At 49.3% G+C, this 27,205-nt stretch overlaps 1 protein-coding gene across 1 annotated transcript in view; it reads right to left on the minus strand.

Annotated features, from left to right (window-relative positions):
• Nucleotides 1-19,010, minus strand: part of PTPRN2 (protein tyrosine phosphatase receptor type N2) — a 639,986-nt gene extending 620,976 nt beyond the window's left edge. Inside the window, exons 1-2 of the mRNA XM_077761727.1 lie at nucleotides 18,995-19,010; nucleotides 18,574-18,624 (exon numbers count right to left, since the gene is read on the minus strand). Of these exons, the coding sequence (XP_077617853.1) occupies nucleotides 18,574-18,624; nucleotides 18,995-19,010 (67 nt within the window). The remainder of the gene's footprint in view (nucleotides 1-18,573; nucleotides 18,625-18,994) is intronic.
• Between the last annotated feature and the right edge of the window lie 8,195 nt (nucleotides 19,011-27,205).

Here is a 27,205-nt window from a genome sequence, read left to right on the forward strand (position 1 = left end):
CTCTGATCTCCTGAGCCTAGAGCAGAGAGAGCCCCCTGGTCACGTGTGCTGAGCTGCTCAGCCTGGGAACACACTTTCAGGCCTTGAACCCAGATCCTCTCCTTTGCTGCCCAGTGGTTGCCCCATTGCATGATACATCTGTGTAGTGAGTGATAAAAGGACCTCCATAAAGCAAATATAGAATTCATCTCCTCACACTATATGACATATGTTTAAGTCACTGGCCTCCCATAACTTGGGTGATTCCACTGCCAAAAACCGTATAGGTCCCAGATCTGGCCTTGTTATGCTGTGTTGGGTCATGTTCCGGTCAACTATTCACATTCCTGCTTCCCCTGCTCCCCTATCCTGTTTCTAGCTGACAAAATAACAGGCTTACAAGTGGCCAGTTTAAGATACAACTGGAATTTTGTGCTCAAGTGAAATAAAGCATATGAAATCCCCTATAAGTTGTAAAACACCGTGCAGGCATTAGTAACAATTGGTAGCTTTCTTATAGTCTTCCTGTGTCTTGAGCTAATATCCTTAATAATGAAAAACAGAATACTATCACTCAATTAGACTAGAGTTATTTACCTAAGACACTGTTGCATTGTAATCTGCAATTTGTTAAATGGCAAGTTAGTCATCTGCATTGATTTGTGTGTCCACAGAGAAATATCTCTTATGCTAATGATGCTCTTGCTAACAAACCATAGAAGTAATAATGAGGAAACTGAATTCCCCCTCCATACCTTTGGCTTTGCTGCACAAAGCACAGCTGGCATTTTAGATAAGATATCATGGAATTTTTAGGGCCTGAAGATTTCTTAAAGATCACGTGGCCCAGTGTTTCTCAACTCTGGCTGCACATCAGAGTCACTTCTTGGAGCTTATAAAAAGAAGAAAGGAAGAGAGAAGGCTGATGCCTGGGCCCCACTCTTCAGAGAGTCTGATTCAAGTCTGCCAGCCAATGCCTGAACATCAGGATTATTTAAAACTTTCCAGGTATTTCTAACGGACAACCAAAGCTGATAACCATGATCTAGCCAAATTCCTCATTTTACAAGTGAGAAATCCAGCGTCTTCAATGGAGAGGCAAGATGAATAGGGAAGGTCAAGAAAAAGGCTGGTGGCCCAGGCTGGCCCCAAGGGTCCTGACTTCCAGTCACAGAGATCATGACCACAGTGTGTATGCATACAAAGGGATGTATAGAAAGGCATGCATACACGTGCATACACAAGCATATGCACACAACAGAGGAATCAATGGCATCAGGCTTTCACATTAAGAAAATGAAAACATTAATCCATAATAAACAGACACAAATGTATACAGTTTGTGCCTAGTTGTTTCACTTGTGTTTCTTTTCAGAGAATGAAGAAACAAAATACTAACTGCTGATACATCTTCATTTCTGACAGAGGAGCCTACCAGGCCCACTGAAACAGTGAGCATAAGCAGCTCCAGACCACCCCCACCCCCACTAACTTTGACTCAGTTGGGCCAGGAGGAGACATGTGACTCAGTGGGTTAAGTCGGAAGTCTGGCCTGGGCCAATCAGATTAACAGATGGAGTTGAGAACTCAGGCACTGGGCACACCCACAGTGGTCTTACTAACGCTGGTGTGAATTTCTGTTCCTTGAAACAAATAAGAAAAACAAAATCCTACCAAAGTCATCAGAGTAGCCAAAGAACACCTGTCCATGCCATACAGCAAGTGAGAGAGAAACCCACCCAAAGGAAAACATAAGGAATGGGGATTTTTCCTACCCTCATAATGGGATCTGACTTGTTGGCAAATAATAAAGTAAAAGTGGAGGAATTCGATTTGGACATAGGTTATAGTCAAATATGGTTTAATGTTTCATTTCAACAACTAGGAAAGCAAAGAAAATTTACTCTGTTTTGCCAGAAAATTAAGATTGACCAATAGGATCAGACCACTTGAAAAGACAGCTATGTGTTTTCCTAATGGCTTATAGGATAATCTGCTTTTTGTGTAGTTACTTTTATTTCTTACATTTCTGCATCTTTCCAGAATCTCAAATAACCTGACCGAGGGAAGTTTCCAGGTGGGTGTCCGAGACAAGCCCTACCCTCCGCTTCACGAGGAATCGAGCAGGGTCCCCCAAAGGCCCACAAGAGGGTATTCATGGCAGCCTTCCTTACAACAGACAAGCACTGGGAACGACCTAAGCACAGCCCGTTCTTCCACGCAACAGTTTCAGGAGCCATGGGAGGTACAGGAAGACGCCACCACAGAGGTGGAGAGTGACCTCACTGACTGCACCACCGCCCCTGCCGTGTTACAGGAACACACACAACCTTGAGGGCACATCTCAGGGAACTTAAGGAATGAGCTGACATGCATCTTAGAGGGAGAGCACAGAAGGCTGGGGGCTACACAGGGAGGTGGGGCGTCAGCACAGAAGGGTGGGGAGGGTACGCAGTGGGGCGGTGAGTCAGCTCCTTCCCCAGTGAGCACCACCCCACCCCAGGGACTTCGTGAGAGTGGAGCACCACGGGCCGCAGGACCCACCTGCCGACCAGAGCATCACCTCTCCTACCTTTGTTCATCTCTGGTGGAGTGAACCCTAAAGGACTTTAAAACCCTACAGTTCTGCTAAGGCCAGCGCTCATCTGGACCATGGCTTTGGGTGACCGCTAGCTGAACACATCCATCAATCTTGTGCTAGTTCCAATCTCTTCACCATGTCACACCGCCCAAACCCCAACACTTGGCCTTGAGCTGACCTGGCCTCTGCAAGACCAGACTGCCCACTTCAGGGAGCTGGGGGCCTATCTAGACAAGCCGCTAATGCCGAAAGCCCCTCGGATCACCGAGTTTCCCTCCTCGTTCTCTCCTCTTCTTCCAGAGGATCAGTCTTATTTTAAGCAAAGATCTGAGCGTTTGTTTCCCAAAATGGAGGAAAGAACAGGAAACTAAACTACCCTCCTGCCACGCCTCACAGGGCCCTTTAGTCAGAGGGAAGCCAGCGAACAGCTCTTCTCCACTTTTAAAGAGGCCTTGTCCTTGAGGGTGACAAGTCTCTGCAGGACTGGGCCCTCTCTCACTCCCCTCGCTCCTTCCCAAAAGGTCCTAGACCTGCCATCGGTGTGACCCCTACGGGGTCTCACACGTGCACCCTTACCGCTTTCCAGTCTCTGAAATTTCTTCCAATTCTGAGAATGAGCGTGAAACCTCACTAACAACATGGATTTCAAGCCAAATGAATAAAGTGGGGAGGAGGCCCTCTACAAATTGTTTTCTCTTTTCCTGAATGTAAAAGTAACCAAGAAGCTCCCCAAATTGAGGGGTACCCTGACCACAGGACTTCTCTGGGGTTTGGGTATATGCATGAGGCTCCCGATTCATCCTATCAGTGAAATGCGTTTTCAGGCAAACAGGGACACTCAGTTACATGACAGCCCAAGTCTCCAGCAGAGGTTGCCTGGGACACAGTTATTCACACTCCAGTGACTCTAACGCATACTGACCATCTCCTGCTTGCCAGCTTCATAGAGAGCTCACAAGAGGCACATGCCGGTTACCATGGGTTTAACAGCTGACCTAGAATGACATCCAAAGGCACCTGACGGTGGGCCCCCATGATCCCATGCAGTTTTGAGAGGCAAATGGTGAGTTCAGTCAGAGGAAGAGTGGGCTGGGTCAGCTGTGAGTTCTAGATGGGATTCTGTCCCTGCGCCACTGCATTTAACATCTAAGAGACCAAGTTTGCCATCTGTTAAATGAGAACAAAAATACCCCAGGGAGAAAAAAATCGCACAAAGATGTTGCAAAAATCTAATGAGGTAACATATGTGAAAACACTCCGAAGTATAAAACCCAATGCAAACTATTATTATTTAATGCTATTTCAGTTACAAGAGAGACAAGTGGGGTGTTAATCCAGCAGGAACATCTCACAAGCTCAAGCCCTGGTAACAAAGTAAGACAGTTTCCAAAACAACCCCCAAGCAAGCCTGATCTCATGAACTCGGCTGCAGTGAAAACCACCTGAAGTCAGAGTGTGGCAGAGACTGCTGGTCACCCACCCGCTAACTGATGCTCGACACATGGACCCGCCTCCCTGGAACCTGGGCCCCTAAGTGCTCGCAGAGCAGTGCTCCAGCAGGAGACGGTGCCCCAGGGCAGGCCATGCCTCTGAAGGGACATGCCAGGGCCCCGGGAGATGAGTGTCCACATGTTTCCCCAAGTCCACCAGGAGTGCCATCAAACTGGCCTCCTCGCCCTCCTCAGAGCAGGCTGTTGGACACTTACCAACACACAGCGGGCTTCACCACCGCAGGTCAGCCTAACAGTCTCCCACACACTAAAAAAAAGTAAGTTTTTAAAAATATATATAATCTTTAGGACCCTAGTATAAAGTTTCGCCTTAATAATAGTTTTTGTGCTTTTCAAAGTGGCACAACCACTGATATACATTATTCATCCAGGCTCTTGGTTGTGGCTGAAAATATCAATAGCTTCTAAGCCCCAACACTAACTTCCTGTGTCCACCAATGCTTCCAGCAAAATGAATCAAAGCTAAATCAGGGTTTAGCAGATTTCTCTAAATATTGCAGCAATTTTTGACTCAGAGTCCTAGTGAGCGAGAAGGAACAGCCACGAAAATATGTTAAAACCTTAAAACCATTCCTGCCACAAACCAATGCCCATTGCTTGAACTGACTCTCCCCGGAACAAGCTGCTTCCCTGTGTGTGGCCAAGCCCATGGCAGGCAGGCACGAGCCCACCCTGGGAGGGCACCCGGGAACCGAGCTGGCCCCCAGGAGAGCAGGCAGGGCCCGCAGTCAGATACAGACGCACATGCCCGCGCCACCCGCGTCATCTCTGCTCCCGCAGGCACTGCTGCGGACCGGGAAAAAGCACGACATTCTGACGGCTTTCTGATCACCATGACAACCGGGCTCTGGGCGAGGAGGAAGAGGAGGAAAGGCCACCCAGCATTGTGCAGTGATGGCTTCATAAACTGCCAAGTGCGTTCCCCAGGCATGGGCATCTGAGAGGAACACGGTCGTACACTCCAATATTCATGTTGGCTTCAAATGAGCTAATGAAATTGCCATCTTGGCTTCGAGAGATAGCCCCAGCCATCCAGCCATCTAACAGTTGATGGTTACAATGTGGAAAAGGACGAGCTTTTGCTTTAAATATCAATTTTTAAAATCAGGTTGGCTGCAAGTATCTGAAAACAAACTGTTTTTAGCACTTGAAAGAAAAAGAAAAAATTGGCGAAGCAAAACCTATTCCAATACAACCCTAACTATTAGCATTTCTTGGCTCTGATATAATCAAGGCTGCTTGGTTTGTCTCACTGAAGCACTCACTGGGTGCCCTGTACAACAGAACATCTCCTTCCTCCTATGCCGACGGCGTTCTTAGATGCCAAGATCTAGAATGTGTAACACCAAAATGACATCAGAGCATAGACAAATCAGCCAAGACTCAGGCCAGAAACAAAGGCCAAAGAACATATGGGAGGCAGATATAGCCCCTGAGTCGCCGTCTGCACAGAACACGGCAGTGTCACCCACTTACAGCTGACCATTCATCACAGCAAACTCTGAACCAAACAGAAGAGGCGCAGGCACCGAGAGACTCCATATGTAGAATCTTCTCATTCATCCAAAAGCTGATTAAGGGGCGTTTGGGTGGCCCAGTCAGTTAGGCTCAGGTCAGGATCTCAGAGTTTTGTGAGTTTGAGCCCTGCACTGGGCTCTGTGATGGCAGCGTGGAGCCTGCTTGGGATTCTCTCTCTTCCTCTCTCTCTGCTCCTCCACCACTCATATTGTCTCTGTCTCTCTCAAAAATAAATATACTTTTAAAAGTTAAAACATAAAAGCTAATTAAATCTTCAGTACAATGATGGAAAAATGGATCCTGGACCCTGCAGAAAACACTGTCTATAATTTCTAGTTAACTCTCCCCCAGAGAAACATGCCGCGTGGTTCTGGGTTTGGATATGTCATGGAAACCAGCAAATGAGTTTCATCTACTAGATAGATTAGATCATCGATTAGATACCTATTAGATAGATATCTACTAGATAATTAACTGCCCTATCCCAACTTCAGAATTGGAAATTTGGAGTTAATTCAATGAATTAGTATGTGAATCCAGAAACTGGGGACTAAAGGGAAAACATTATTTCAAGAGTGTCTTAAAAATGTGCACGTCCACTGACCTCAAAGTCAGGAATCCAGCTGGGAAATGGGGCAATTCCTCTTGCATTCCACTTCCACATGGGGAAAGGTGCCCTTCACAAGGTGGAGGTAAAAAGGCGAGCCCTTCGGGCAGGATGACATCTAAGAAAGGTCAGGAAAGCAGGGTGCCAGGGCTCTGGGGAAAATGAGCTGTCTGGCTGGAGGAAGTGCCCTGTCAGAGAATGGCCCTAGAGAAAGGCCAACCGAGGCAAAGGCCAACCAGGTAGGACGTTTAAACTGTACCCCGTGGATGGGCAGCATCCTGAGGGCTTCCCAGCCAGGCAATGGGGGGTGCAGCACAGAACTGCAGCAGGCCACCCCTGTGCCCCTGGGAACAGGGCCAGGGAGCCATTCTAACATTAATGTGACATTCCAAGGTGCACTCAGTGGGGCCTATCTTGGTTACTGTTAATTGACTCTAGCAGTCAGAACTAAAATACAGTCTAAGTGAGGGTCACGAGGCAGTCTGGCAGAGAGGAAGTCTGGGGATGAGAGTCCTCAAAACCGTAAAGTGCAGAAATGGAACCCATGAGTCCACTTCCCTACCATCCTGACGTGAGGGAAGAGGACAAGTTCCAGACAGCATGCCTTGGCTCTGACTCGACCCTCATCACTCTCTGGTATTTGTATTATTCTGGGTGGTTGTTGTTGTTTTCATAACAAATATGAAACAAATATGTTTCCCCATCATTGACTGTTTTAGTTATAAAGTCACACCCAATACGACTAAACTGGGACCACATCAGCGATGTTGTATATGTGGGCACGCACAGGTATGTACATGCAGGTCTGCAAGTGTGTGCACGTATGCACAAATGGAGCTGAATCAGTTTTAACTCAAGTCATTAAAGTGAAGGCTCAAAACTGCATTTATTTTCCTGTTAATATGCCAAATTAAACTTTGCTTCACACTGTTTAACTCAGTAATTAATTCCCATTCCCTTTTATGTTTGATTAATTGGAATTTAGAAGGCAACCAGCCTCCTGGTCACGCCAGGTGAAGCAATCCTGCATCTCTGGGCTGTGGGTTTGCTTGTGGGGCGCTCCCCGCCCCTCTGTGAGGACGAGGGGGCATGATCCTGCCCACAGAGCAGCCCGGAGAATAAAAATCGTTTCGGCGGTTAATTAACCGAGCACAATACAAAGGGGGCAAGTGTGCTACTTGCCAGATCTTTTTCATGAGGAAGCGCCTGGCACATTCTATGCTTATGGGTGTGGCAAATGGTCTGGCAGGGCACACAGCCACAGGTGAGCCCAGCGCCTCTGGGTGTCGTGATGGTGGCAGTGAAGGGACAAGGCGGAAGTTCTTGGCCTTTGATTCTTTGTTTCCAAAGTGCCCAATTTTAATAAGAATATGTCCATACACTATGTGTAGAATCTATTTTTGTAGCAACACATGATGAACAAGAAAAGCAGAGGAAGACCCTAGTGACTAACACTTTTCTTTCTTTTTTTTCATATCCTATTCCTTTTTTTTAATCTACGTATTTTCAGGTTAGCTAACATACAGTGTAGTCTTGGCTTCGGGAGTAGATTTCTGTGATTCATCACTTGCATTTAACACCCAGTGCTCATCACCTTAAGGCCCACCACCCCTTTTCCCCCCCCCCCCATATTCCCACCCCCATCAACCCTCAGTTTGTTCTCTGTATTTAAGTCTCATGATTAACACTTTGGCTTTTTTACACAATTAGACGTGGCGCCATCTTCTATCATCAAAATAATTCCAAAGTGGGCTTGAGTAACAATAATGCTCTGTTTCTCACACTATGTGGTGGCCTCACTGGTGTGCACTTTCTCACACTCACGTACATTATTTGAGCATATTGAACATTATGTATAAAAAATTTAGAACAAGAAAGACAATGTGCTCAAATGGAAGAATTAGAATGAGCTATGGTATTATCTTTGGGGTAATTTTTGTGTGTCCTTTCATCTTTATTTCCAAATTTTATAGGTTATAGTCAGGAAAAATAAAACTTTTTATTTTAAAAATCCATCTAACAGATGAGAGTATAAACAGTGAGAACTTATACACTATGACTTAGTCCAAATTTTGCCACCTGCTCCTTCCTTGATCTCTAACAACTTCTTTCATTCTGCCAACCATGACTGCTGACCCCTGCGTGTCAAGTGACATCCTTGCCCCGGAATACATGGTATTCCCAATCTCAGGAGCTCACGAGGAGGGTGAGGTGTGCAGCACTGGGGAGCACATGCTGCCGCCTAAGAAGAGAGGAGGAGGTAATTCTGCATCAACCAGAAGGACTTCTGACAGCGGAGATTCTGGATGTCACCACTGTAACATTCATGAAACGATATGTGTCAGCTGGAAAATTACAAATAGAAGATGCACCTTTATTTCTAGTAAGTTTTACTTTTAAATGAGCTTCACACCATGACATCCTTGTCAAGTTTCCAGGAGTGCTTTAATCTGGCAGCATGTCTCTGGAAAACTGGGGCACTAGAAAGTTCTGGAGACCATCACTATGTAGTTTGAGAGAGAATTTTGCTTTACATTTTATGGATAATATGTGTATGGTGACTCCTAAAACATTTGGTTCTAATTTTCTACTCTCCAAACAGCTATTCAGCTTTAAACCAACACACATACGTGTCTGAGTTGTTATATGTGCCAAATTCTCTATTAAAGCAAAATGAAACAAAATCTTTTTTTCCCCACACAAGGTTCTTCAAAGTCTCAAAGTGTCCCTTCTACCCGTTTCTTGAAATCTATACAGATTTAATAGCGCTGGTTCTATGAGCTACAGAAAGGGCCCTTACTGTCCACATGCAACATGACACTGTATCAGAAAGAGACAACAGAATAGGTCTCAGCACATGGCCCTGTCCCTCACAGGTCACAGACTTGTAGCACCTCGACCCACAGAGAACAGGGGCAGATACGGCCACAGCTGCAGCACAGAAACCATCTGGGATGAAGACTCGCCTTCAGGTCACACATCACCCGAAAGCCCTTCAGGGAGAAAGCGTGAGCCTGGATGGGCAGCCCTACCCCTCCTCTCCCATCTCCCCTCCTCAGGACTCCAAACAGACTCCAGCTCAGGCGCAGGAGCCACAGGCTGACCCTGCAGTGGGGAGAAGTGCCCCTTCTAGCTATTTACACACTGCTCCTGCCCCCCCACGTGACCCACACTTGTCACGCCACTTCTTGGGCATTCTCCCTTCCTGTAACTCCCCAAACTACAACTATCAGAATCCATGCTCACCCCAGTTACAGTCTGGTCACAAAACGTAGGTAGGGTCCCCAAGCAAGTTACAGAAGTGCCCTTCTGAGAAAAACACAGTCAGTTCCAGGTCCTGCCAGGTCATCCCCAGCCCTGACCAAGATCAGCTACCCCAGCAGGCAGGGAGCACGAGTGAGGGTACTCGACCTCCCACGTGCCAATCGTTGGCCAAGATGGAGGAAGTACCGGAAGGCAGAGAATGAGTGAGGCCAGGCCGACAGGGAACAGGACAGGTGAGCGTACAAGAGAACTTCGAGGGTGGGAACCTAATGGGGCAGAGGCAAGAAGAAGGGTAGACAGGCAAAGAGTGGTCTGTGCGTTGATTCCATAAATGGTCCCCATTCCACCAGCAATGTTCTCACAAATCCAGGTCACTTTCCTGAAGACAATGAGCTGGCTGACTCAGTGAAAGGCACAGGGAACATAAGGAAAGGATCAGTCATTCAGTTGTTACCACTCACCTCCAAGATGCCGACCTCCACGTCAGACGGCAGATTGTGAGGAAATCAGCAAACACTTCCTACGAGCACAGTATACCTAGCCGAAGAAAGGTAGTCCTTGAAGACTCCTCCAAAATCCTCAGTCCAGAAGAGAAGTTAAAACACAAACCTCAGGGCGCTTTGGTGTCTCAGTCAGTTGAGCATCTGACTTGGGCTCAAGTCATGATCTCCTGGACCCCTGGGTTCGAGCCCCGCGTCAGGCTCTGTGTTGACAGCTCAGGGCCTGGAGCCTGCTTTGGATTCTGTGTCTCCCTCTCTGTCTGCCCCTCCCCCCTCACACTCTGTCTCTCTCTTTCTCTCTCTCAAAAATAAACATAAAAAAATTTAAAAATTAAAATAAAAAAGATAAAACACAAACCTTGAAATATACTCAAGCATTGAGTGCCATGAGTAGGAAAAACTGCTTTCGGTGAACAGTGGAAAGAAGGCAAGACCTGAATGGGGAGGGGGGTAAATGAGCGAGGGGAGGGGAGGAGAAAGGGACAGCATGAGACAACAGAGAAACGAACCAGACAAAGGGAGGTCACCTGAAAGTAACCCTGAGGTTGGAGCCACCTGGTAAGTGACTTCAAACGCTCATACTGGCCTCAGGGGTCTAACCTCATTCCGTGGGAAGAGGGGTAGTTGAAGGTCTCGGGCCAGGAGGTGACAGAGTTGTAAGCAAGAGGGGTAGTGAGGAGAGCAAGGCAGGCCAACCAGGCAGAGGGGAATGAGGCAAACGAGGGCCACAGTGGGAACAGAAACCAGGAAAACAGGAGGCACTGCAGAGGAGAGCTATGCACAAGGGTCTCNATTCTGACCTTTAGGGAAAAACTGTTAAGTGTTCTGGAAGTGACATCTTAAGAGAAAGAGATTACATCAATCTAGAACAGGTTATAGAAAAGAGAGTTTACCTGCAGTCATATAAGTAACCTAATTATCAGGAAAACAGATTTCTAAATCCTTTTTTCAGTGGATTTGTGGATTCTTTTTTCAGTGGCCAATAACCCTAAACGGGAAACAACCAAAAACAGATGTTTTGTCCTAAAAATAAATTCCAAAGGTGTGATAATCAACTACTCTTTAAATATGTAAAGAAAAAATTAAAGCAGAATTACAAAGGTTTTTTTAAAGACGATGCTTACTCTGGGAAGCGAGGAGTTCACTTTCACGTGTGCCACAAGGCCACAAACTAAGACCACGTTGTAGAAACTGGTTTGCCAGCAAGTCACGTGCCTCAAAAGTCCCACAGCCCATAGTCCACTAATCTGATTTGTAAGAATATCTTACAGGAAAACAATACAAAATACTAAAGAAAACTTCAAGCACAAAGCTCTTTTCTATTATCATATTTATATTAATTTAAACAATAGTGAACATAATTTAAATATTAAAAAAAGAAATGCTTTTTAAGGGTATGTTATACTCACAGTTCGAACATTAGGGAGAGATTAAAAAGGAAGTTTGCAAATGGTTTTAGGAGCATCAGAAAATGCAGGCAGTTGAATACTAACCGAAAACTCAGGACACACAACTGCAGGTATAATATGAAGACGTCTGCACAAAATGGGGAGAGGAGAAAGCCAAAGACAACTCTGCTAAACCACTAACAGAGAGGACCATGGGTAGTGCCTTCTATTTTCCTACTTTCCATTTTTCACGGCTTCTAACGTGAGCGCACGCCCCTTAAGAGATGAGAAGTGAGAGAGGGAGACTAACAAGCCTGAAAGGAGGAAGAGGAGGGCACACGTCCAGGAGCGGCACAAAGTGTGGGTGAGCCTCAGGAGAGGCGTCAGAAGCCATGCCGGCAGAGCTGGGGACCGCCGGCCAACGAGCGCACACGGGGGCAAGAAGTGCAAGTTCACGGCCTCTGCTTGGAGAAGGAAGGAAAACAGCAAGAGGCAGTAAAACGGCTGCAAGGCCGCTCTGCCTGCTCTGCTCTCTGGCCAGCTGGCTAAGGCTAAGTCACGCTGCGATGACAGCCCAGTGACCCCGTGCCCACGTGGTGCTTTCCTGCAGGGCTGCTGCAGGGGACGGGGCCTTCCCTCTGGGACCCGGCAAGACAAGGCTCCTGGGACATTATAGGCCGTGGCAAAAGAAACAGCCATGTGCTTAATGGCTGTACCTCCAGCGCTCACTATTCACTCCCTAGAGGGGACCACGGAAGCCTGTCCCCGCCTAGAGCAGACCACGGAAGGTGGCGCTCCTCCCCGCAGCAGAAGCTCTACCGTGGTGGGGACGCACCAGCCTCCCCAAGTCCCTTCTCCATGCAGATTATCATGAAGAACTGAGACACTGCAGGAGAACCATGACTCCCGAAAGAAATGACTTCACAGACCGCAGGACACTTACAACACAGCACAGCTTACGAATGCCCCACCATCTGAGCACCACAAATTAGTGCAACTTCCTGCCTGAGCTTCAGGAGTTCGTCAAGGCAACAACCGCCTCCCAGTGGGTCCAGTGCAGCCTGGGCGCTGACAACGCCAGGGCTGCCCGAAAGTGAAGAGCTTTAGAATGTTCAAGCCCTAAGTTCCATCCTAGGTTCTTGAAGCGCCCTGGTTCACCTCGTTTGCCTTCCTGGCCGCAGCGAGCTCAGTGGCGGTCCGCAGTGGACAAGCACCTGCCAAGTGAACGGATAAAAGAAACATGAATGGCCACCAGTTGTCATTCCTGCAACACCGAGAGTCTTCATGAGACTCAGCCTTGAACACAAGGGCCGGCACACAACCCTCGCACGTTAATTCACAAAAGCACGCTTCCAGAATCATTCAAGAAAAGCAAGTGAATGATGTCATCAGTAAAGATCAAACCCACCGATGTGGCCTCTATACTTGCTGATAAATGATCTTTAAAAGACCATGTTCCTCAACATCTTTATCCAGAATTTGTAACACCATGAACTTGTGATTTATCCAGACAAGACTACCATCAAGTCTACCTCCTTGGAGTCTAGAAGCCCAGTCAGGAGGAGCAAAGAGCCAATAGTTCAGTAACCCCACAGTGCTGCCTCGTCATGCAAATAGCATGGTCAACACAGGAGCATCACCTCCCAAACCAAGTAGTGAAGGGGCACCTGGGCGTCTCAGTCGGTTAAGTGTCCAACTTTGGCTCCGGTCATGATCTCACGGTTCCTGAATGCAGGGCCCGCATCAGGCTCTGTGCTGACAGTGCAGAACTTGCTTGGGATTCTCTCTCTCTCTCTCTCTCTCTCTCTCTCTCTGCCCCCACCCCACTCACTCTATCTCTCTCAAACTAAACATTAAAAAAAAACTAAAAACATAAAACAAAAAAAGTAGTGAAAAGGGTTATCATAAAGCTGATTTTTAAAAATCATTCCATGAAATCCCCACTAAGCTCCCTGAAATGAGCTTTCAGAGCTGGGAGAGCCTAAGCACCAAGCTTGTCTTCCCAGCGAAGCAGCAACCTCCCCACAGAGCCAGCTGCAGCCAAGTCTCCTGAGCCAGAAAACGTCCTTGGCCGGGGGTGCCCAGGCTGTCTGGTTCCCACAGGGCCCCAGGGTGTCCGGACCCCACAGGCTTTCCCAGGCTCTCTGGGCGGCCACAACTCCTATGGCACAGGTTTCACTGCTAAAACCTCATCTCTTTTCAAACACACTGTACGTTTTCATCATCCCCCATTTGTCAAATTAAAACTCCTTCTTGTTCTATTTTTTTTCATAGCAGTAAAATAAAAGAGCTCGGTTTATCAAATTTCCCACAGCATGCTGGGCACCCCAACAGATCAGGACCTGCAACTGACAGACCCAGCTCGTGACCACTAAATACGATAATGAAAATAAAAACTGCTCTGAGCACTTCCAACAAAAATATTTATTTGGTCTGCTCCCTTCACACCTCAGGAAAGCCTTGGAAGGGGAAAGACAGAAAGAAGGAGGGGAAGAGAAGAGGGAAGGCAAGAGAAGAACAGAGGGAGGGAGGTTCCTTCACATGCTCAGGGCTCAGAGCCCAGGCCCGCGGAGGACCAGCAGCAGCACCCCAGGGAGAACCAACACAAGAAAGAAGCAGGGGTGTGTGGCCTGGGACCTGACCCCGGCCGGCTCTCACCCCGATTTGGCCTCAGCCCCACTCCATACACAGCAGGGCCCACTGAGGCCTGTTCACTGGAGCTAGAACACCATCCTGGAGGGACGGGGTGCTGCCCCCTCTCCGCAGGGCCCCCCAAGCGTCAGCCCCTGGACTTGTGGGGCTATTCTATGCGCAGGTCCTTGCCCAGGTCCCTGCTCAGTACCACCCACCGCACAGAGCACCTCCAGACACCACTGTCGGTCTGCCCACTCCCCGGAGACACCTGACATTCCCACCTCGAAGCTCCCGTGTGAAGCCAGAACAGGGGTCTCGTGCCCATCAGGGATACCCCCGTGTGAGCTGAGGGCCAGCACCTCACTCGGCAGGCCTTACCCAGGTCTGCCTCTCTCAGTCAGCTCAGCAGGCTCTGAAACGTCTTGATAAGTTTTATTACAAAAGTAACACAAGATTGCTTTTGTTTCAAAGATTGCTTTAACAAATAAAGCAATACAAGGATCCTGAAACACAAGTTAAACCCCCCATATATACCCTCCCCAGATTGTCCCTAGTTCCCCCAAAAGACACAAGTGGTGCTTGTCACATTCTTCCTTCTAGTCACCTGCTGGAGGTGGGAGTGGGGGAGCACACAGATAGGCTTTCCCGGAAAACAGGACCATGTTATAACCACTACTCTATAACTTTCTTTTTCTACTTATCACACAAGGGACATTTTTCCCAGTCAGGAAACAGACACTTAACTCATTTTTCAAGTATCTATGTAGGGGCGCCTGCGTGGCTCAGTCAGTTGAGCGTCCAACTTGGCTCAGGTCATGATCTCACAGTTCATGGGTTTGAGTCCCGCGTCGGGCTCTGTGCTGACAGCTCAGAGCCTGGAGCCTGTTTCGAATTCTGTGTCTCCCACTCTCTCTGCCCCTCCCCTACTCATGCTCTATCTCTCTCTGTCTCAATAATAATAAACATAAAAAATAAAATTTGTTTTATTTTATTTATTTATTTATTTATTTTTATTTCTAGGAGAGAGAGAGAGAGACAGCGTGAGCAGGGGAGGGTCAGAGAGAGAGGGAGAGGCAGAGTCTGAAACAGGCTCCAGGCTCCGAGCTGGCAGTCAGCACAGAGCCCGACGCGGGGCTCGAACCCACGAACCGCGAGATCATGACCTAAGCGAAAGTCGGTTGCTTAACCGACTAAGCCACCCAGGCACCCCAAATAAAATTTATTTTAAATAAATAAAGTATCTATGTAACATTCCATATTATAGACCCACCATAATTTATGAAACTATTCCCATACCAGTAGATTTATAGGAGAGTTTTTGCCACTATGAATACTGCTGCAGACCCTTGCTTTTATATATGTAAATCCCCAAACAAATCATCAGTATATTTTTCATTTAATAGACATTGCCAGATTACATCCCAAAGACTACCCAACTCACATGCTTACCTGCGAAGTGCATCTGCGCCCACCTCCCTAAGCCCTCACCGGCATCATCATTTTAATGCTTGGCAATCTGCTGGGTAAGCTTTATATTCACATTCCCCCTAAGTAGTACTGAGGGTAAACATATTTTCATATAATAAGTGGACCATTTTCCTTCCTCTTCTGCAATCTACTGTCACATCTTTGCCCATTTTCCTATTCATTCTTAAAAGGTGTCAGAGCTCTTCATAATTATGAATAAAACCCTCTGATCCACTGACATGTTGCTAAATGGTTCTCCCAGTTTGGTTATCTTGTTTTTAATTGTGATGTTAAATAACATGACAGTAATAACAAAATGTGACATCGAAACCATTTTTAAGCACACAGTCCAGCAGCACTGAGAATGTTCACACTATCGTGCAACCATTACCACCACCCTCTAGAACTTTCCATCTTCCCAAACTGAGACTCTGTTCCCATCAGACACTAACTCCACTGACCTCCCCCAGCACCCACCCTCTGCTCTGTCTCTGTGGACCTGACGGCTCCAGGGACCTCGCAGAAGTGGGATCACAGGGCGTTTGTCCCCGTGTGATTAGCTGGTCTCCCTGAGCATGTGCTCCAGGCTCGTCCATGCTGCAGGGGGTCAGGATCTCCCTCCTCCAGGCAGAATGATACTGTGTGGTACGTCTATACCACATTTTGTTCATGCATCCATCTGTTGATGGACATTTGGGTCGTTTCTACCTCCTGGCTGCTGTGAATGAGGCTGCCATGAACATGGGTGTGCAAATATCTATCTGAGTCTCTGCTTTCCATTCTTGGAAGTATTCTTTTGAGATTGTAGACCATACGGTACTTCTGTGTTTAATTCTTTGAGGAACCTCCATACTCCTTTCTGTGGCAGCTGTGCTATTTTACATTCCCACCAATGACACTCTAGAGGCTCGTTTCCCTACATCCTCACCAACACTTGTTACTTTCTGTTTTTGTTTTTTATGGTAGCCACCCTCAGAGGTGTGAGCTGATCAGTATGTTTGTCTTTTGACTTTCTTTATAAAAAAGTACATTACCCCATGCAAAAAATTTTAATTTTAATTGTGATTTTAAAGATCTGTTGGACATAATAGGCGTATATATCTCTATCCTAAGAAAAGGAAAGGGAGGGGAAAGAAAAGAGAGGAAAATTATGTCTGACCATAGAACATTGAAGACTCCCCACAAGGGCCTGCCCTCTGTATCCTTAAAGGGCTGCTGGGCCACGCCTCCCTGCCACACTTGTCCGTAGAGTGAACAAAGTGGCAACCGCGGAGCCAGGTGGTACATTTTCCTCACTGGCTCCCCATCAGCTACTCACAGCACACAATTTTGTGAGATCAGACAATGCCCGCTTTGCTGTTTCGTGGNTCCATGGTATAGATAAACCACATCTTGTTTCGTGGACTTTAACTGTGCTAGAAAAAACATCAAATATTGTCTGTCTCCATAAATCAAAGCCTGTGTACGTATATTTACATTTAAATTGCTTTCTTTTTCCAAAGAACTCAAAGCTACTATCTTACATGATGTTAGTAGGACTCCCTGAGGAAGGCAAGTTGAGGACAGGGAAGGAAAACCCCCACGACGGTCATGATTCCAGGCCTGGTCTTGTCAAGGACGAAGGAGAGCAAACGAAACTATTGTTTTCATTGTGCAGCTGCCACTTACATCCCCAACTGAATTGAACATGCACATAGCTGTTGTCTTTATAATCAAACTTCACTGAAGGCAAGTGACACATTTTTGAAAATAAGATTATTTTTTAAAAGCTGCTTCCAAATAAAGCTGCACGGAATAGTCACAAGCAGGCTGGGAGTGGAGGGCAAGGGAGAGGCCTGACCACGTGTAAGAGTCGGAGGCACTCAGGCTCTGGGTCCTGCCATCACGGAGGTTCTAACGTCTTCTCCCCCGGCCCGGGTCACCACCGTCACAGTCTGCACAGAACTTTCCCCAATCCCTGAAAACACACACGTGCGCGCGCACGCACACAACAGAACCATCCAGGGCTGTCAGCAATTTGTACCCAGGGCACAAGAGCTACCAGGACACAAGTATGATTGTTCCCAGCCCCGAAATTCCAGGTCTGGTCCACAGCACTGTTCTCTCTGAGCGACTCTCAAAGCACCTGGTTTTTCACTTTCAGACCCTCAAATGTGTCCCAGGTCAGCCTGGCAAGGACCAGCTGAGTTCAGGGGCAGTCAGGCACAAGGCACCTTTCACTCATAGAAGGTCTGCCGGGTCCAGGTCCTCTGTGAGCCAGGCCCCACCTGCAGACACCCCCGCACCCCCATCAGCACAGAGAATGGGGACAGTCAGAGGCACCTGTGGCAGCATCCAGGCAGGGACAAAATCCTCACCCCAAACACGCCCCTGAACTACCTGAAAAGACCATGAGTGGTAGGGAAACAGGCGCGCCCCTCACACTGGTCCTCCCACCCCGACCCGGGCCCACCCACAGACTCCAGACGGCTTCAGGAGAAGCAGTACCAGGCGAAACCCCCATGCAGGTGTTGCACCCTAACCCCTCCCTTAGCATTTGAAGGCCACGACCCAGTGGCACACTTCCCAGATCTGCTGCCATCACACAGCACACAGGTCTCTCCTAAGAGGCAGCCCTTCTGAGTAAGGCAGATGTGCTGGGAACGCATGTGCCCGCCCCTCCCGACCCAGCCTCGGGCAGGGCTCAGAGCTCTACCTGAAAACACAAAGCACCAGACATTTCCTCTCTCCCTAATGAGAAAAGAAGCAGGTGGTCTAAAGGGTGAGCGGCTTCCTGTTGACGGAGCAAAACTGGGCTGAGGGATGTGGCAGGTCCATCCTGAGTCAGGGCACCAGATTCCATCTCCTACTGTTGTCAAGCGGCTCATGAGCGGCCATAAATCCTGGGGCAGAGGCAGATGTAGATGCAGACACATATACGTGCATGTAAACAATGTGGTCCACTTCCATTAGGTTTCCGTTAACTTTTTAATCACGCCCAGAGAAGTTTCAGCTCCACAACTCTCTTCACGAGCATCAAAATAAATGAACTTCACCCAGAATTCTCCATGCCCCATCCACAGTTAGCAGGTTAGAGGCAAGCCCACGCCCACAGCTGCGTGTCGGCTGGGACTTGCACACTTACCGTTCACGCAGGTCTCAGACGGTCTGCAGAGGCCATCCTCAAATAAACAGCCTGCAGAGGAAAAACAAAAGAGAAATGAGTCAGCGCTACAAAGAACAGTGTGGCTATCCGGGGCCATTACATCCACCGACTCCCAAGTCTCAAAGAAACAACACAGACCCACACAGACTCTTTGGATTTGAGTTTCTTGAGATAATGCTAAAGTATTTGGAAGTCTGGCGTGAGTCAGTGAGAGGGAGTTAAGTATACGTGGACTGGCTTCTCCATTGGGAAGGACACTCACATACATTCTGTCCCTGCCTGCCACAGGGAGGGGTCGTCTGCCCAGACACTATCCAGGTGAGCAGCAAGGGGAGCCTGGGGGGGCGGGTCACCCATGCAGACACTGCTTAGCCGAGCTCCCCAACAGGGTCAGACCCACAGGGCTCCATCAGCATCGTCACTAGAACAGGACCTCTGGCTCCTTCTTTCAAACACTGTGCCTAACACCCACTCCATGACACCCAAAGTGGACAGACAGCTGCATGTGCTGCCAGGAACATAGAAAGAAGATGGAGGAAGCGGACTCCCATCCCCCATGAAGAGAGACAGACAAGAACATGAGTGTACCCCCAAATGTATTTATCCAACACAGAGGGGTAGGGATAGGTCAGAGGAAGTAGACACCCTGCTTGTGTTCAAGTGCATCTTAAATGCAGAGAAAGAACACGAGAGAAACATCTACCCTCCATAGGGTGAGCCGGCCAGGTGAGGGTATGAACAAGGGAGGGCAAGATCAAGACTCAGATGAGGCCCCTCCTCAGAGGCCCCAATGCTATATGCACACCCGCCCCAGTGAAGGGCCAGAAGCCAACAGAAGGCTGATATATTCTGACCACACCATGCCTTCTAGCAACACTGAGAACGTAACGCCAGTAAGCATAATGCTTGTATTCCTGTTTTACCAATGACAAATTCCTATTTATCCACTAAGGCCCATCTCAAAACTCACCCAGGGACTCTCCCCCAACCAGACTGGCAGATTAGTTCTGTTCAGGTATCCACTGTAGGACTTAAACACATTGTGCTGTGATTGTCAATTTAAGAGTATATCTTCCTCCCTTGAATATGAGATTCTCAAGATTAGGAACCATATAAATTTATCTTTTTATACTTTGCCATTTCCTCTAGGTGAACCCCTGAGTCTGGCCCGCAGCAGATGCCGGCGAGCGGCAGGATGCACCAAAGAGAAAGGCAGGCTAGAAGGAGGTTATTAACTACAAGGGGATCCACCCCCAGGTCACTCTAAAGTCTCTGGTTATTAATTTGTTCGCTAAGGAATTGCTGTAAAATCCGCAGAGTTGAAGCATTCTCTGAAACAAATATGGGCTGAGGAAGGCGCAAAAGCAGGACCGCAGAAGCTATGAAAGCAGATGCTGTTCCAGAAGCAGAGGAGCGAGTCTGACAGAGGACAGCGCTACCGCGAATTCACAAGAGCAAGCAGCTTCACCGTGCCCATCTCACAACTTCAACAGTGAGCTATTACAGTCCCCACGTTACCTGGGAGAAGCCCTACAGGCAGGTCCGGGGCACACACCCAGGGAGCCGCCCCTCGGTCCTCCCTGGACCTCCACCCTGGACCTCAACTCAAAGCCAAAGGTCTGCTTCCCCGAAACAACATATAATCTCACAGCAAGTATCACTTCCTGTCTGAGTCTGGTTGGAACACACATCTTCGCTGCCCCCTTCATCCACAAACTGACCGTGTGCCGTGTCTATCTGCTGCTGCATACCCCCCCTCCGTCCCCCACTCCCCGTGGCTCTGCCCCCAGGGCCTCTCATTCACAGGTCCTCCTCACGGAGTGCCCGAGGCAGGCCCTGCGAGGCGGAAAAGGTACAAGAGCCTGGAAGGAAAGCCGCCGAGAACCACGCACAAGATAGCCTGCCACCACTGACAGTTAGCGAGACTTGCAGCCAATCTTGTTCCCCAGAAGTGGTGACTCTGAGAAAGGCAACGGGGCCATCCAGTCTCGGTCTCATGAGCAGGACAATCACGTTGGCTTATCTTTAAGACTCTAATCCAGCCCCCCAGGAGACTGTCTCTTCTGGAAGACCAGTCGCAAACCACCAAGCCTTTCTCTAGGAGCCCAGGCAGTCTGGCCGCCCCTCCACTGCCCCAGATGCTCAGAGGGCCACATGCTCCCTTCTCTGTGCCCAGGATCACCCGAGCGCAGTTCCAGTGCCACAGAAGACCACGGAGGAAGGCAGGGCACAGAGACAAGGGCGGCCCATGTTCAGAACCACCACTCACTCACATCAACAACCCTGTTTGTCACGTGGAAACTGCAGATGACAGACTGTGAGGAGAGGCAGCAGGAAGAAGCATTTCCCCACTTCCTGTGCTGTTCTAGTCACAGCTGACAATTAGACTCAATGGGAACGAGACACGCATCGCAATTAACTCTTGAATCTCGACCCTGAACAACTGCTATCTGTGTGTGCCTCACTCGGTCCTTTGCAGGGAACTGGTTAAAAACCACAGCTGAGAGACTTCTACCGGCAGCGCTTCAAGCTGTTTATCAGCAGAGCTGCAAGTGTTCAGCATATTCCACCCGCCATGCAATATGCTAATTTATTTGTGTTGTTATTTGCTCTAAAATTAAGAAAGACCATATTTCATTTTAAGTATCAGCCACCTACTAACACTAATTATGACCATAATTCATGGATAGAAAAAGACATCTGTGTGAGACACTTGGTCCCGCCCCGTGCTCTCCATCCGACACACTTCCTTCTCCAACGACACCCACCTCCCTCTCCCCTGGCAGGCTGGGCACGGCTCCAAAGTCAATTTGTTCACACTGCAATCTCACAGCCGAGCTCATGAATGGTCTCAAGACCAGGTGCGACTCCAAAGCCAGGCAGTTAAACCCACGAGGCAAGCCCATGAAGGAGTCCGTCTTGGTGCCCAGTGCTTAAAACCAGAATTCCTCGGCTGTCCTGGGGGTATCCACCCTCTCCATGAAAACAAAGGCAGCATTTCCATAATACTCAAACTACTCCCTTGGCTGACCACCCAGAGTCTGGCCGTGAAGGGGTAACACCCCTATCGCATCTATCCACAGACTTCCCTCCAGCTGCAGAACACACCCGCACGCTGACCGATTCGCACAGGCAGACACACTCAAACACACACACACACACACACACGACACTCACAGATACGCAAACCGAATTTTCTCAGTCCTAATTCTGTTCCTCCTTTATTTTCTCAGAACACTGCGCAAGATTTCATCACCATCTCGACGCCTCTCTTTCTCTTCCTATTCAAACTGAGAAAGATGCGGCAGTTCTGCAGGCCCAGGCCAGCTCTGCCCCCCATCACTCCTGAGACGTTTAGAAAGGGCTTGGTATTTTGTGGTGGAAACAGCCCACGCGAGCAGCATCCCCACGGCCTGGCCAGCTGGAAACCACAGCTGCAAGGATCCCCGTTCCAGCCCTTCCACTCGGAGGATGTCCCCTGCAGCCTGGGGCGCTGCTGCAGAGGGGAGAGCGGCCTGAAAATCGACGGCCGCAGCCCGGCCGCCCGCATCGCCAGTGCTCCGCCCTCCCACGAGCAAGCTGACCGCCCTCGGCGTCTGCTCTCCTCCAGGCTCCCTCTCACAGGCGTTCGCAGAGGCACCGAGACGGATGCCAGCGCACCCTGGGGAGCAGGACAGGTTCTGTGACCGAATGTAAGAAAAGGACGAAAGTAAAATGAATTCTCTCACCAAATAATAAAACCGGTTCTCTCTCAGATGGAACACATAAGCAGGAGCAGTGGCTGTATTTTCTACAAAGCCGCTGGAAGATCTGTAGAACCCAAGTATCCTCAGGAAATTTTCTTAAAACTGAGCGCTGATAATGCTACTAAGCCAAGAAAGATTTAGTACTGTAGCCAAATAAAATGAAGACAAAATCCGGCTGGCGTGTGGATTCTACCCAAATGCACGTTAATAACTAGCGTTAACAAGTATGTTACCTCTTCGCAAAGGCAATTTCCCACAAATAACGAGGGCTTCTCACACACAGAGTCTCCTACTTGATCACTCCCCCTTCTCACTGAGCACTCCCCAAGCAAACAACCATCCAACGCAATGACTCTCCCAGCTGCCTACAATGCCTGCTCCCATTTTGCAAAAACAAGGAGACCTGGACCCAAGAAGGTTAATAATATGCACACAGCCTGACTCGAAGCTGGTGTGTCTCCCCCCACACGTGCTTTCTCCACTACCGCAGGCTGTTCCAGGTGAGAGGGCTGGGTGTGCGTCCACACAAGCGTTCACCGGGGCAGACGCAGGCCCGGACACCGCGAGGCCCTCACCTGGTGGAGCGGTCTGTCCAGATCCCAGCCTGACGCCCGTTCCTTCTCCTTCCTCCACCCCCAACCTTTGCTCTTCTGAGGGCCTGGAACACGTCTGAGGACAGGAAAAGGCCAAGCCTTTGCCATTACTTGGCCAGAGATCCCACGCGCGTGCACCCTTGGCGGGAAGGAGAGCCCCTGCTCCTGCTCACGGCTCCTCATTTCACCACGTGACTCCCCGCTAGCCGGTACCGCTGGGCTCCGCCCCTGCCTCCGCACCCCGGCCTCGGCTCCCTGGAGCCGTGCGGAGCAGCTCCCACCCCGGAAGGAAGAGATGGGAGGCTTCGCAGAGCAGGCAGCTGGCGACGCCTGGACTCAGGTGCCTCAGCCACATGTGGAGACGAAGGGTACGGGCAAAGCGGGTCTGTCCCGAGGCCCATCCTGCCAACGGTGACCAGGAGCACCCCTCCAGAGGTAGCCAACCCGAGGCTGTCCCAGAGCAGACCACGAAGAAAATAAATAGCGGCAGACAGGTCCAGGAACAGGGCGCCCCCCGTGGCTGCACCTCAGGGAAACCCAGGGTGGGCAGACGTCCTTTTGCTGTCGTCGTCGTCGTCGCTGGGTTTTGATTTTGGTCCCGAATTGGTGTATACGTTGTTTGTTCTCCACTAATCCAGACCATTTCCCTGCGAGCGGATTCTTGGCTCTCAGGCACCTAAGTAGCAGTGATCCAAAAGCTGCGAGACGGCGCATGTGTGCAGTGATTTGTACAGGCAGGCTCGCGTTCCAGCCAAGGTGAGCCCTTGCTACCAGGCAGTGAACAGACCTGACCACCTCAGCCTTCCCAGCCGCAGCACCGACGGGACACTGGGGGACAGTCTGCGGCAGGTTCTGGGCTGCAGTCTCCGCCACGGCAGGTGCCAGGCCAGTGGGGACACAGTGGTGCCCACTCACACCTCAGACCTGGAGGGGGTGCAAACACCCTTTCGTCAGCTCCCTGTCACTCTCCACAGGTGGACCGTCCCAGTTTCTGTTCGTCCTCTGCCAGGACTCCCCAGCTGCCCCAAGAGGCCCGGAGCACAGCAGACGCTCAGTCAAGTGGGCGATTTAATGTGTGAAGAATCACTTCAGGGAGGGCAGGGATAAGAAGGAATAAGAACTCTCCAAGGCCCCGGCTCCCAAATGGGAGGAGTCCACACCTCAGCAATAACATTCTCTTGGCTCAACTACGCCTCGTACTGGACAAGTGGCGTGAAGGCACAGTTAACAGCTACAGGTATCTGGTAATCAGTATAGTCCCCTTCGCTGCGCGAAGGCAGAGTGGCCCGAGAGTGTGCAGGGAGGCACCGTGCCCTGACGTGCCCAGAAGCCTGGTGGACCTGGCCCAGCAGCCGGACAGCAGGAGGTGCCCTCCCACGAGCGGGCAGAGGCCCAGGGCAGTGGCAGCTGGGTACACGCGCACGGTGGCAGTGGCAGTGGCAGCTGGGTACACGCGCACGGTGGCAGTTCTCCCTCCTCCACTGTGACCTCAGGGGTCCCTGGGTCAGAAGGGCAGCCCCTCCAAAAGCCAGAGGAGCAGATGCCGGGCTGCTCTCTGCCGAGGCAGGGGGAACACAGGCTCCGGTGAGCTGCAGGTGGAGGCTGAGGGAAGCCTCTCCCCTGCCCCTGACAGGGGAGAAAGGAAGTTCTGAATAAGGAAATAAGGTGTCCAACCAATCTCACAGAAGCCTATAAACCCAGGTGATGTGAGCTGGTACCTGGCAGTCAGAAACAGTATCAGCTGGCACAGGGCAAAGTCCGAGATATCTGTCACCTGGACACAGGGACACAGGGTCCCAGCTGTCACCTGCTGTCTCAACCAAGTATGTGTCTTCTTTGAAACCCACCTGCACTCATTCACTCACTCATTTGTTGAAGTCACTGAGCAGTTATTCGTCGGGCCCTCACTCCACGGCCGGCAGCAGATAAGGCACCAGGAGTAACATCCTTCCTTAGGTTCCCCGCTCGCTCACACCCCAGCGGGCACAGCTACAGCCTGAGTCACATAAGAGCCGAGAAGCCGTCTCAGGAAATACACTCAAGTCCTCTCAGCAAATACACTCAAGTCCTCACAGCTGCCTCTGGAAGGTATTTCATACTTCAATACCACCTTTTTGCAAGGAACATACACAGACTTCATAAAATTTAAAAATATAAGGCAGGGGCTCAGTGAGTGGAGCATTCGATTCGATCTCTGGGTCACGAGTTCGAACCCCATGTTAGGCATAGAATTTAAATATATATTTCTAATAGCAAAGTTAAATATTATAAGCCTTACTTTCTTCCAGTGCCCAGCTACCTTGCACTAGAAACCTTACCAGGCACCCAGACGGTGGCCGCTGTGCCCACCGTGTGAGGAGCTCACTGTCCACACCCCCACTCAGCCCCATATGCTCCGTCGTTTGTTGCTGCTGTGTGTCTGTCCTGGCTCGTCCAGACCTTTACAAAAGAGCAACTGTGCCTTGAGCCCCATGAGCCCCCAGGTAGTGTGCCTAGTGGCAATTCCTTATCAATTTCATTTCAGTGCCAGAATTTATCAAAATAGTGATTCTCACCAAAGCCATTTTCTCGGTCTCTCCCAGGAGGAAAACAGTAAGGACTGTGAAAACCTGCATTTCTGGGGAATTACATTAAATTATACTCTTTTAGAAACCACATTAGCAAAGAAAAGTAAGGTGTAAGGTTGGAAGAAATGTTCCTTTTAAAAGTCCTCTTCATTTTTAACATCCATCCAGAGCAAGGAAGCAGTGGCCGGCTCTGCCTCACGGTGGATGCACAGCCCTGGCAAAGCCCCCACTGGCTCAGTTGTCCCAGCTGCAAATGCGGGGAGTTCCCTGCACTCAGCAGGGGTGAGGATGAAGGGCCCAGCAGTGCCTGCCACAGGGCCCTGCTTCACTGCTCCCAACATCGCCACGCCAGGGGCACAGACCCGCATAACCGTGAAATCCCTACCCCACGGTAGTTTTCCTGAACATTTCTTTCTATCGGATCAAAAGCAAAAATGCATTTAATCAGATGGAGTGTCCAAGTAGGAATAGAAAGCCTTCTCCACACTAAGAACAGCTTCTTTTGGAAGATGGAGCCCTGTGTCGGCTCTGCGATGCCAGAGTGGAGCCTGCTTGGGATTCTCTCTCTCCCTCTCTCTGTTCCTCCACCACTCGAGTGCTCTCTCAAAATACATAAATAAACTTTAAAGACAAAAATCAGCTTCTTGCACACAGAGAACTCCATACCCACTCTGGAAGAGGGCTCATGAGCCCAGACCTGCCAACCATCAAGTCCTATGACATTTTTCAAAAATAAAGAAAAACTACATTCTTCTCTTGAGTAACTCCCTTGATGTCAAGTTCTTCATTGCATATACTTAAAAATAAGAAGAAATTGTTCCAAATTCAAGATACCTACCGGAATTTTGTGTTTTGCCTTTAAGGTGCAGAAGCTAATTGTTGGGGAACGTGTTGTCAACACCGTACATCCTGCTGTACTACCTTGATTGGCCTCAACTCCATGTGTTCTGAGTGCTATTTTGATTGGTTCTTTGGTTTTTGTCCTCAACTTCCTGAGATGGAATAGTATCTTCAAAAGAAGGATTATTCTCTAAACTGTTCTTTGGGATTAAGAAAGCATTACTAAGCTTGTTTCCATGGATACAAAGCTAAAGGAAACATTGGGAAAATATCTAACAAGTAGCCTCAAATGTCAAATACTGAGAGTGCAAATAGCCACTTTGTCAGGAGACAGATATGGGGACACAAACTCAGAGAACCCTGTGGTGACAGTCACAAGCACACCCCAGATGGAACAGCGTCGAAGGCCAGAATAAAGTGAACTTCATGAAAACTACGATTGCTGAGAGGTGGCACACATGAGTGACATTATATGTGAGACGCGTGGCTTGAAGAGAAAATAAGACTGTCAGCAGGGCTGGGCTGACTTATCTGGTTTCCAGGTCCGTCATGATGCACAGACCACTACGACAGTCATATACTCTCAGGACCCTCCTTAGTAGATTTATAGAACACTGTATTTACCATATTTGGTGATCAACCCAGATCAACTTTAATTTAAAAACCTAGCCAGTGGGAGGTGGAGAAAGCAGGAGGCGGCGGCAGAGGATTAAAGATGGCCCCCAGCAGCTGCAGGGAAACAGCAGCAACCCCTAACTTTCCAGGATGGTCCCTGCAGGCCAGCCCAGCCTTGATGCCCTGAGAAGCACTGAGGCTGAGGGGGTGGCACAGGGGGAGGCGGGGGGGGCGGGGGGGGGGGCCTGGC

This window comes from Crocuta crocuta, unplaced genomic scaffold (genome assembly GCF_008692635.1).
Source record: "Crocuta crocuta isolate KB4526 unplaced genomic scaffold, BGI_CrCroc_1.0 scaffold408, whole genome shotgun sequence".
Lineage (NCBI taxonomy): Eukaryota > Metazoa > Chordata > Mammalia > Carnivora > Hyaenidae > Crocuta > Crocuta crocuta.